Here is a 12,148-nt window from a genome sequence, read left to right as displayed (position 1 = left end):
TGGACTGATAAAAGAAGGGGGATTGTTTATTAGTGCATTAATTCTGTGTGTAGAGATAGTGTGGAGGCAGAGAGAGAATGAGGGTGTGTCTGGTCAAAACCAGTTGGTTGAAATGAGAGGGGTACAGAGCTATGATGCTTTTGAGGTTGGCCAGTCTAAAAAACTTTGGGTGTAGAGGAGAGCTGTGCAGGCCCTAACCCATTCAACTTTTAACACAGGAAGCAGGTGCAGAGCAAGGAGCAGCTGTGCCTTATTATCCCTACTGATGGAGCAGACTCTCTCACCCTCTCTCCCTTCTGATGGTTTAATCACGTGCAGGGACCACTCCACCCCAACCCGCAGGTCCCTGGGAGCAGCGGTGAGCAAGGATGTTAAATTATCTGAGTAAAAAATTGCTCTGTCTGACAACGTTAGTGCATAGTAGCACTGATACTGTAGAGCTTCCAATCAGACACAAACATGATGACAGTTAAAACAATAAGAAGATTTGCCAATTTGGCATTTGTTGTGCTGAATGGACTGGCAGGATTTTTGACAGTACCTAGGCCTGAAACAACAGATCAGACAGATCACAGAGAAGCAGCATTGGAGCACCAACACAACTGCTTTACACAGCCAGTAAAACACCGAGCTACTGCTGCCACTACCGTCCCAGCTACCTCTCCTTTATTATATTTTGGCCCATTAAAAGCTTTGGGAGTCCAAAACAAATCAAATGATTCTTTATGAGGCATCTTGGAAATGTTAAAATGTTGGATGTGAATATTGGGGTACTTTGTCTTTATGTCCATTTCTCAGAAATGTAACACGGTAGAGAGGATCTGATGGAAAAGCTGAATAAGACTTTGCTATTGTTGAAATAAATGAAAATACCAAAACAAAAGAATGGCATGAAGTCTGGCATGCAATGAGAGTTTGGCAGGTGTGCAAATGTTAAAGAAGGGAACAAATGGTAAGTGCTGAAGTATGCATTATGTGTGTAAAAGTCATTACATTATACTGCCAATTTTTCTGATCAAACAGATCTGGGGAGTAATGGGTCAGCAATCTAAAAATACCTCTCTGATTTCATGTTCATGTCAAGCTCAGGTTCAGGCAGTGGCTGTTCAAAGACATGAAATTCCCTCAAACTAAATACTTCCTTGAAGAAAAGAGACGAGAACGTTTAAAAAACCATCCTTTCAGCTGTCTGCAATTACTCCAGACGAGAGGCAATTAATTGATTAAAAGAACTCAAACAATACAGGAACAATTTAAACATTATTAGAAAAGCACCATGGTCTGTTTGGCCTGAGACATACCTCCCCTTCACTAATCACACACACTGTTAAGCACACACACACACACACACACACACACACACACACGAGCAGTAATGCGATCTGAAGTGCCTGAACCTGAGGGGAAACGCAGATGAATTCCAACTATTCTGAGTGAGCAGGCAGGATTAAAGTTTGGGATCCATTTCTGAATAGTCATCATACCACGTATAATGTTTAAAACATTAACGTGACCCGAGACACCAGTTAGCGGTTACACTACCCTCCCCTATACCACACACATAGAAAAAGAGGATTGTAACTTCCTGAAGATCAAGCTGTTCTTTAAGACCAAAACTGAAAATCACCACAAAATATAACATGTAGGGGTGGGGTCGGCAGAATGAATAAACATTAACGGCAGCGAGGAAAAAAACTGTAATTGTTAACACAACAAAAACTTAAATTAGGAAATTCTATATCAGGGGTCATCAGCTACATATATTCAAGAACTAGATAAGTATTTTGATGTATATTTTAATCAACAGTTGTTCAATAATATAGTACATGTATTTTGATAATGATGAAAATGTTAAATGAGAGTTATGAGTTTGTCCCCATTCCTGCATGAAGATATGATGCAAGCAGATTTCCATTTATAAAAAATGGTGATTGGTTTCAGCTTCACATATCCAATAGGGCTGCCACGATTAATCGACTAATCGATGACTAATCGACTGTTAAAATAATCTGTGACTATTTTAGTAGTCGACTAATCGGTTTGAGTCATTTTTCATAGAAAAGTACTATAAAAGTACCCCAAAATACTCTTACTGCAGCTTCTTACGTTCAGATATTGGCAGCTTTACAAACTCTCCCATAACGGTGAACTAAAACCCTTTGGCGTGAGTATGAAACAAGACATTAGATGACGTAATTTTGGGGTTTGGGTGAGACAGACCGACATTTTTCAACATTTTAACACATTTTTCGATGAAATGATTCGTCGACTAATCGAAGAAATAATCGACAGATTAGTCGACAATGAAAATAATCGTTAGTTGCAGCCCTAATATCCAATGTGCACCACGCAACCAGCAAAAATATACCACCCGAGCCCAAACCCGACCAGAACTGCAATCTGCCAACTTAATGCATTATAGTAGCATAATTGTCAGGACTGAGAACTGAGATATGGGACAGAGACACAGACTGAGCATCGCAGCAGGTCTGTTTAAGAGGTACAGTAGGTAAAGATATTGCACACACTAATATATTATATTTTATTATACAATTCTTAATATTATATTTATGATAGTTTTTTTTGGATATGACAATGTATTTTTGTTGCCACTGTATACAATATATTTGAAATCAATTTTATCATCTCTAAAGCACATCTTAACCCTTAATCTATCACCATTAGTGTGATGCAGAGTACTTGTAAGCACTTCACTTACTCATGTTGATCATTTCATTTTGATATATGACATATGACATCAATTGTGTTTTTCGTTTTCCCCAGTGAAGTGATACAACTCTACACAGGGAAAAAAACTGTCGTTAACCCAATGCATGCTGGCCTAGATTCCAGCCCCCATGACATTTAATAATAATTTGGAAATGAAATCACTTTTGATGTACATGTTTTTTAAAGAGATGATTTACCTTGAAGGTAACAGAAGCTTTAGTGCAGTAGAAGCCTATGGAAACAGTGGGGTCCTTGGGTGTGTGTTGTTGTGGGTTGGTGGGGATGCCTCCTGTCTCTCTCTGCTGGTAGAGTCCTTCCTCAAATTCCTCCTCTGCGCCTACAATGGCTGGGACAAAGGACCAAGCCCAGGACACCCATCCCTGGTCTCCCTCTTCAGGACTCCCTGACTGCATGTAGAGGTCTGGGCTGGGGTACTGGCTGGTACCCTGGCTTTCCATATCTACATCCATCCCTGAGGAGGAAAAAAGGCATTATTAATTATAATGCAAAGATAAGCAGATGATTTTACTGTACTCAAAAAAAGTGTTATGATTCACACTTCCAAACCTACAAAGATCTGGTTCACATAAAGTAGACTTAAACAAAAGCATAACTATCCTAAAAGAGAATCCTTAAAAAACAGGGGGTCACTGTCTTGTGCAAAAAATAAGGTGTTATATTTGAACACAATTGTGTTGCCAAATTTATGTTGCATTAAAATTAGCGTTCTGGTGAAAAATGCTTAATTCCCCCCGAGTATGCTTTTACTTCAACAGATAAATCAATTTAAAGAGGGAAGTTCTGAGAACAAACTGGTCAAACAGAGAGAAAACTGTTGATAATGAAAGTGTTTGTGTCCTATGCAGCACACTAAATTAATTTGTCCATGCCCCCAGGGTAGTTGAATACAAGCAAGATGTTCCAGCTGTCAACTGAACACAGAAAAACAGCACAGACTAGGCAGTTTCACAGTAGTTGCTGCCAATGCTCCAGCATGCAGGTGTGTGAATATTTGTGTGCTGCATGAACTCACTGCTGCATGAACAAGAGAGGGAGTAAGAGTGAGAGAGAGAGAAAGCCCGTTCCAGTGAAGGCCAGAGGGCACAGTCTGTCAGCCAGCATCCTGACAGAAGAGAGCCTTGACTGGGCCCAGTAGATCACTGTGGTCAGGGCTGTCTAAGCTGGATCCGACGGCACAGGCCACATCCACAAACGCATGCAGAGGGGGTTGGGTCACATATTTGTTTAGAAGCCAACAGACTGAAATGGAGGCCATGATGGAGGCTATGAGCCATCAGCACAACCCCAGCTTGGCGAGAGGCTCAGGTAAAGGCCAGGGAGGGGCGACTGTGACGGTTTATCGACACCTAGACAGAGCAAGGAGTCAACGAGGGGTTGACTGGAACTCTGGCTACTGTAGGGGACAGGCCTTACACCAGGTGAAAAGGGCAATGTAGAAAGTAATGAGAGAAAGCAGAATGAGGCTGCTTGGAGGTAGGACTGACCAGACATACCTATGGGCAGAGGGCAAAATATGGGACAAAGCCTAGACAAAATGGAAAACGAAAGGGTTGAAGATAAACAGAAGCTAAAGACTCAACAGGCCAGTCATGTGTCGGCAACAAAAAACAACTGTACTGGCATGTTGGTGGTGTGCATAACAAAAGACAATCACAAGTGTGGTGAAGTCCATTCACTATCAACTGTCCCATTTTTCAGCAAACTATTTTGGGGTTCACTGGTTCCCCAAACCACCATGTACCACCCCGGTCCCTGATGCCGACCTCTGAACTCGTTCCATCGTTTTTTTGTTTCCATACACGTCGAGAGAGAGGAAACTGATGTCAATACACAAGAATGTGTAATCCCATTCCTCGCGGCCTCACGTCCTCTGTGAGAAAACAATATTGTCCGTGAGGTCACAGCTTAGGAATCCCAGAGGCTAAGGCGGTGAAAATTATGACATATTTTAATTAAATCTTTCACTTTGCGAATTGGCAGTTGGAAATCCCATGTTATGGCTTTTTATCTCTCTCCCTTCCCCCCCAATCTCCCTGTTGGATTCTATCTTTCATTTCTCTTTTTTTCCTTTTTGTTTTCACTCCATGGAAGCCTTTGAGGTGTCAGTTCAACAAGTTAAGCTCTTTCGCTTCACGTCACAGCCCGACGAAGCCTACATTTGAATTGCAAGGCAATCAAAATAAAAGCACAATTACCAATCAAGTGATCAAAACAGACCGGCTTATGGAGACTTTGAAGTATTAATCCAAAGAAATGAGTGAAAAATTCCCAGAGAGTGATGTGGGCTGGCCAAAATGTATGCTGCTGTGGAGTATAGCACTATGACCACACAGGTGTGAAATACATCCAACACTATTCTCTGCTTCACCATGAGAGCAATCAAAGCTTGACTGGATCTTTTTGAACAACCCACAATATCAGCGTCGCACCACATAAGCATGCACATGTCCATGTCCATAAGCAGAGCTCAGAAGCACTGTGTAATAGGATGTGTCAGGGTCATGGTTGGTTTCCATGAGTCCAAGGCCTCCAGGCAGCGGTGTATGTCTAAGCTAGCAAGGGACTGGGTGTGTAAGTGAGTGAACAGCTGAGTGACACTGAGACAGTGAGAGGCGAAGAGGGAGAGAAGGTAGTGCCCTTGCAGGCCAGCAGATGTCCCTCCATGTTTATAGAGGAAGAGGTGGACTGGTTACCTGACCACTGAGTAAAGGCTACTTTTCTTTCTTATATATCTGCTCGCACGCACAAACACACACACCTTTCATTTTTTCCAGTTACAAATTATCAGATCTAGCAGATCTGTCCATTCATCACTTTCTTACAGGTAATACAGTACACACACAAACACACTTTGGTGCACGGGCCTTCCTACTTTGATATAAATGAAGGGAACACATATCAACATGTGTGTCGCATATTGTTTCAATTTAACACTTTCAGCGTGACATTAACATCAAAATGTTTTAAAATCCATTTTAGCAGTCATGGCAGGAGAGTATAAAACGGTTTGCAAGACAAAAAGCCGTTTCATCCGTGGCCACAGACTTCTAAACTCAATGGCCTTTACGTCTTCACACCAATATTAAAAAGTGAAAAGATGATTAAAAAGAGGCCCTGTCACGTCACTGGGCTAGCATAAGGGAGCCACATGAGGTTTATAACGGGCTGATAGCCTGTGGCCTCTGGCTGATATGTGTGTGACGGTCCATTCCATTCGATAGGCCTTTAAGGCCTTTGAGGCTATCCTACAAAGGAAACACTCAGTCCTATAACACACACACACACAGAGCGCAAAACACCTACGTACGCCATTGAACAAACAGAAAACAACTAAGAGACACACACACACACACACACACACACACACACACACACTTCAGCAGCCACAGTTCTCGGTTCATAATTCTTCACATACTTGTTGAAACCATACAGCTTTCTCGTGCCGTGACCAGCTGGTCCATTCAAGCATGTTAGTCATCTATGTTTCCAACCGCTGAAATTTTTACAGTGTTTCACAGACTTCATTGAATTTCAGACAGTAGGAAAACTAGCCGTCTAATTCTGACTGAAAGGTTGCTTTGGTTAGTGACACACAAGTATCCTGCGCCATTCACCTATTAGGACCATTAATTAATGAGACATTGGCTCTTACCTAAAAGGGAGAGAATCAAATAAACAACATGCAGCCACAGTGAATCATGGGCACAAAAACACATTACAAGGCTTTTTCCACTTTGTTAATTGGCAAAAAGAAAAACACCTTCACATGGGGGAAAAATTAATATTCAAGAGCAAGCATGAGTAAAAAACACACACACACACACACACACACACACACAGGAACTCGCACAAAAATGCACACAGAGGGCTTGGGATCCAGCAAAGACTCACCACAAGCAGCCTAAGGGAAATCAAATGAATGTGATGAAGTACTATGTAAAATACCGGGATCATGTTTCAGCAATCATGTGACAGTAATTGTTTCCAACAAACTACAACACACTTAAAATAAATATGCATGTAAGCCAAATCAGTCATTGTGAGCGTCGACATACATTAATGTTGCAGAACTCCAAACATATCAATGGTAAAGACTGTCTGTACTGGTTAAGAAAAATACATTGTATTTTCTTATTACAGATAATAAATAAATTCAGCTGTAATTAGGCTATTATTATTTCTTAAATGTGTGATGAATATACTAAAGCTATGCTCCTGAAATATACACCTTCTACAGTACATACACGCACAGCAACCCCCCCCCCCCCCAAAAAAAAAAAAAAAAACTCTTCACTCTGTCGATTACTTCCAGCATAACAAGATCTGGGGCCGCTCAGGTTCCAAGAGCTGGTCCCCTCTTGTATATTTTTGTGATGGGATACTAATTCATTCTCAGAGGCTCTGCATAGCAGTAGCATGACACCGACTCTTACATCTGGCATTGGACACTGAACTGGAAGCTGCGCCAACTTGCAGTAAAAGTTCCAGGCCAACAGGCAGAGAGCGAGTTAGAGGGAGTGAGGGAATGGGCTGTATTGTGTTGGGCTGCCTGCTTCCCCTCTGCCCACCACTTCCCCTGCACCATAATTTGCTCCCGGTGCTGCAGAGGCTGATTTAGCCCAGCGGGACCTGGGACTTGATCCTGTTCTATTTGGCTGAGATGAGGATGAGCAGTTGGGGAGAGATGAGATGGGCGCTCAGGGAATGAGGTGGGGTTTTTTTGAGGGGGTGGCTGCAGCTATTAAAAGTATAAAGTCTATGTATATTCGTGAGATTGTGTGTGTGTGTGTGTGTGTGTGTGTGTATGTGTGTCTGTACTTGGTATGCAAGAAACTGCCTGCATGTGTGTTTTGCTCGGCTTCTGGATGTAGGGAGTGTGATTTCATGTGGTGCTCCAATCAGAAAGACAGAGATGGGCCTGTGTTTGATTCATCCCTGTGTCTACCCTTCATCCTCCTCTCTCCTGCCTCTATCCACATGGAGGGGATCAGGCCTGACGACAACGGTCTGTGTTGAGTTACACGCTCCAGCTTTTGTTTGTGGAAAAAGCAGGAGGAGCGCACACCATGGTCAAAGTGATGTTAAATGTCCCGTTTAGGAACAACAGCAGCATATGGACAGACATTGCCCCTGAACAGAACAAGGCAACATGTAGAGCGTCATGAGATGAAAACGCTGTCTAAGGAAAAGCTTCAAAGCCTCGTGCATGGTCTGATGGCTCATTAACCACTTCAGAGCTTTCAACCACATTTTGTCTGAGAAATATGACTGCTGCAGGAACTACACTGACACACATGCTACATCGCTGTGAGACCTCAATATATCATTTCCAAATTAATTTGATAGAACAGAATAATGGCTGTAGGAAAATTTGACTTTCTTGCTTTTGATTTGCATTGTGCATCCTTTAATTGGTACATGGGTAGAAATGTGCAGCTACAGCACAGCAGTTTCAACAAATGTGAGGGCCCTCAGCTGTGAAAAGAGGACTGCCTCATTCTACTATTCTGTCGGTACACAACTATGAAGAGCAAAAATTGCAGCCTAATTGACCTTACTTAATGTACTTACTAATGCAAGTTCTAGCAACTGCTAGTCATCAAGTGTCAAACTGTACTGAAACATGTTTTAAAGAAACACTGTTCAGATCTTCTGAAAACATTCCAGATCAAATAAAGCAACCAAGAGGTTTTTTTTCCCCAAGATAACAACAAATCAGGAACAAACTAGAATTACCACCTCACAGTTGTATGCCTCCACCCACCAGTCAAGTTACAGTTTACGTCCATTACTGTCCAGACTCATATAATATATGTAGTAAAGACTTGAAATGAATTTAATAAAGGTATTAAGTGTATCTTTTGGCAAAACACACATCTTCAACCCGGCAGAACAGAAGATCATTACAATTAGCACAGTTTAAAGTCGGCAACAAGATTAGTGTCATCAATTTAGCATTCGACCAAATCCCCATCTGTTGTTGAGTTATGAGATGTTGAATAATAGAGTGTCGAAGTCACGCCCCTTCTGGCAGAGCTCATGGGACCTTAGATCGGAAAAAATATGAATGGCAGTGAATGGGGAGAGCAATATTATCTTTTGTTCCCGTTTGAGTTGCGACATGAAATCTAAATATATTGTTAATGAATTTAAAACATACATTTTAAAGTCAAGAAAGTCATACTTTGTGGTAAAACTGTTGAGATATAAGCTTTTTAATTAGAAAACTCAAGAGTACACAGGAGAAGGTCGCGTATGTGGCGTCATAGCTTTTGCTTGCTTCCTGCAGCTTGGTCTCCCCGCTGAAATTCCACTGTTTGATGATTAATTGATTTATGATTGAAGATGTCTGTGTGTTTTGTGCCAGGTTGCAGTCACTCCAAGCTGCAGGAAGCGAGCGAAAGCTATGACGTCACATACGCGACGGCCTCTTGTGTAGTTTTTCTAATTAGGTTTTTTTCAAAAGCTTATATCTCAACAGTTTTACCACAAAGTATGACTTTCTTGACCTTAAAATTTACATTTTAAATTCATTAACGACATATTTAGATTTCATGTCACAACTCAAATGGGACCAAAAGATAATATTTCTCTCCTCATTCACTGCCATTCATATTTTTTCCGATCTAAGGTCCCATGAGCTTCACCGGAAGGGGCGTGACTTCGGTACTCTATGGTCAGAAAAGTGTTTCTGCAGAACATTATGATGTCACAGTGAAGTTGACCTTTGACATGTGGATATAAAATGTCACCCCTTCATCACTTTATTCTATTAGACATTTGTGTAATAATAATTAGCATATGAATTCTTGAGTTACAGCCAAATGTGTTTTGTGAGGTGTGAGGTGACCTTGACCTTTGATCCCCTGAATTTAATTAGTTCATCCTTACGTCCAGGTGGATATTTGCACCAAATCTGAAAAGACTCACTCAAGGTGTTCTTGAGATATCAGGTTCACATAAATGAGATGGATGGACAACCGGAAAACATAACACCTAAGGCCACAGCTGTCCATTAAAGGCACTGTACGTAAGAATGTGGCCAAAACGGTTACTGCACTCAAATTCAAAATACTGCCGCAAGTCGTGTCCGCCCCCCCTCCCCTACAGATTTGAGGTTGCTGGACAGCAGCACGCTGGCGACTGATTCGTTTGCCCACGGGCGGCTGCCATGGCAGGGCCGCGTCGCGGCGTCCTTGATCTTCGGTTTTCCAGCTGACCGTTCAAGCAAGTCCAGCTTCTCTGCTGCTAACGCTGATGCCGGGATACAGCTGAGGAGAAGCCGGCTGCTAATGCTATGTACCGGGACACTGCTAATGCTGCTTGCCATGCTGCTGTAGCTCAGTCGTAACTGTAACTGATGCTGAGACTCTACTGACTGTGTGACTGGTAGACGGCAGTGGGTGGCGCAACAGGCCAAAACACAAATTCAAAACATAAACATGATTTGCGGACCGTAAAAAAGAAAATTTTAAATGCGAATATTCTGGCTGTACTCTTGTTGTTGGTGAGATCAGTATGTTATATGAACATTATTACTTAGTCTCTGTGACATATTAGGATGATTTTATGACTATTTGCTTTAGCTTTCTGACATAGAGCTCCTTTAAGTGGAGGCATAAAAACAGACAAAAAAATCAGAGAAAGAATTCTCAATAACTTCTCTAAGAGACCTCACTCACCAGGTAAAATTGCTCCAGCCTCCCTGACATGAACACTGCCCTCTTCCCCATCGCCCTCTTTGTGTCCTCCGATCTCTCCATAGTAGAGGGCAATAATCAGCTCTAAAATGCGGATAAACATGGGCAGCTGCTGATCAGTAATGGACAACTTCAGGCTCTCCACCATGGTCTGGATCTGAGAAAACATGGAGAAAAAAAGCATGAGAGATTGTTTAAATTTTGAAATATGATTTGCTAAATTACATGTTTATATGTGAAATGGGCTACAGGCCCAACCACTTCTCGTGGGCTCCCGCTTAATGTGAATAGGAATGTTTAATAAAAAAAAAGGGGGAGAGCTGCCCCAGGCCTTGTAGGAACTAGTATGGATTCCCCTTTGGCCAACTGTTGGATGCTGAGAGTTGCATGTGGAAGAGGCAATTTCTGCTTCTGTGAAAACAAAGTTATATGATGACCTACAGCTACAAACCACAAATTACAGTCTAAAAACAAGTAGACATAGTGCATAGAGTAACAAAAAGGAAGTAGATACATTCCATAATATAAAAACAATGGCAGGATAAAAGTAGTCAGGTCCAAATGGAAAGAAATGTACGTACACAAGACATGCAATGTGAGTCAGTGTATTTACTGTAATTATCTACAGCAGCTGCAGAACTTTTCATTTAAGGAGAGGGGTTTGTATTGTACATTTTGTATTATACAGTGTTAATAGTCAGAAATAACAGAAGAGGCACCAGAATACAGTCAAAAGTGGTATTAGTAATGCAAATGCTTAACATGCTGTAACAGATACAACTACTCTAAATTAAGCAAATCTTTTATGTGTGATTCTGTCGATGGCACAACATGAAAACTTTATTGGCAGTTACTAAACCACACAGCTTGTTACTGACTATTTGTAGATTGGAAGGAGTCAGTTCTGCTTTAATTCAGCCTGTTGAGAAAATTTGTTTAACAGATAAATGGGCCTGAATTAAATGTACCATGCTGTAGCTTTAAAGTGGAGAGATGACAAACTCAATACAGACAAACATAAACCAAAGACAGCCGCAATCAATTTTCTGGTTGGACTGTACAAGAGATTAGAAAATCCCATTTTAACATAGGGTTTTAGAGGTCAAAAATGTATCAGCAAAAGCAACTAGATACCACTTTTTCCATTGGAAATAGTTAACTTCTGACAACATAAACAAATCTCTACCACATTAGAGAACAAGACAGCTAAGACTGTGATTTTCAACAAACATCTTCCACTTTTCTACTGAAAATGAGTAGAAAAATGATGGTGACTGCCTGTAATCATTACTTGATGAGAGGACTACTTTTTGATAAACAAAACAATTACAACTGTTTTGAAATTAAGCTAATTTAAGATTGATTCTCAACATCAGTGGCATAGTCCAAAAGCTATTCCTTCATGACATGAGATAGTTATCTGGACCGATTGTTCTCAATTATATAAACATGGTTGACTAGTTCTTGAATAAACATTGATTAAATTGGCCAAGATAGGAATAGCACATTCGTCAAACCTACCACAATGAAACAACGTGGCATTTTTCAGGCCAAAATTAGCTGAGATGCTGATAAAAGTCAAATCTCTTTAGAGACCACCTGAGTCAAAATAAAAAAAAATACTCAAAGTACTACAGTGACACATTGTGTCTTGCAAAAACAAACAGCTGTCTTCCATACATATTCAGAACAATGGA

General features: G+C 41.1%; 1 protein-coding gene across 6 annotated transcripts in view; it reads right to left on the bottom strand.

The window, feature by feature from the left end:
* Positions 1-12,148, bottom strand: part of LOC125892761 (intermembrane lipid transfer protein VPS13B-like) — a 360,799-nt gene that overhangs the window by 316,019 nt on the left and 32,632 nt on the right. For all 6 annotated transcript variants that reach the window (XM_049582970.1, XM_049582966.1, XM_049582968.1 and 3 more), the window contains exons 7-8: positions 10,434-10,608; positions 2,928-3,202 (exon numbers count right to left, since the gene is read on the bottom strand). In XM_049582970.1, coding sequence (XP_049438927.1) covers positions 2,928-3,202; positions 10,434-10,608 — 450 coding nt within the window. The remainder of the gene's footprint in view (positions 1-2,927; positions 3,203-10,433; positions 10,609-12,148) is intronic.

Source organism: Epinephelus fuscoguttatus, linkage group LG8 (genome assembly GCF_011397635.1).
Source record: "Epinephelus fuscoguttatus linkage group LG8, E.fuscoguttatus.final_Chr_v1".
NCBI classification, from domain to species: Eukaryota; Metazoa; Chordata; class Actinopteri; order Perciformes; family Serranidae; genus Epinephelus; species Epinephelus fuscoguttatus.
The sequence above is the reverse complement of the archived record's forward strand: the minus strand, read 5'-3'. Positions and strand labels throughout refer to the sequence as shown.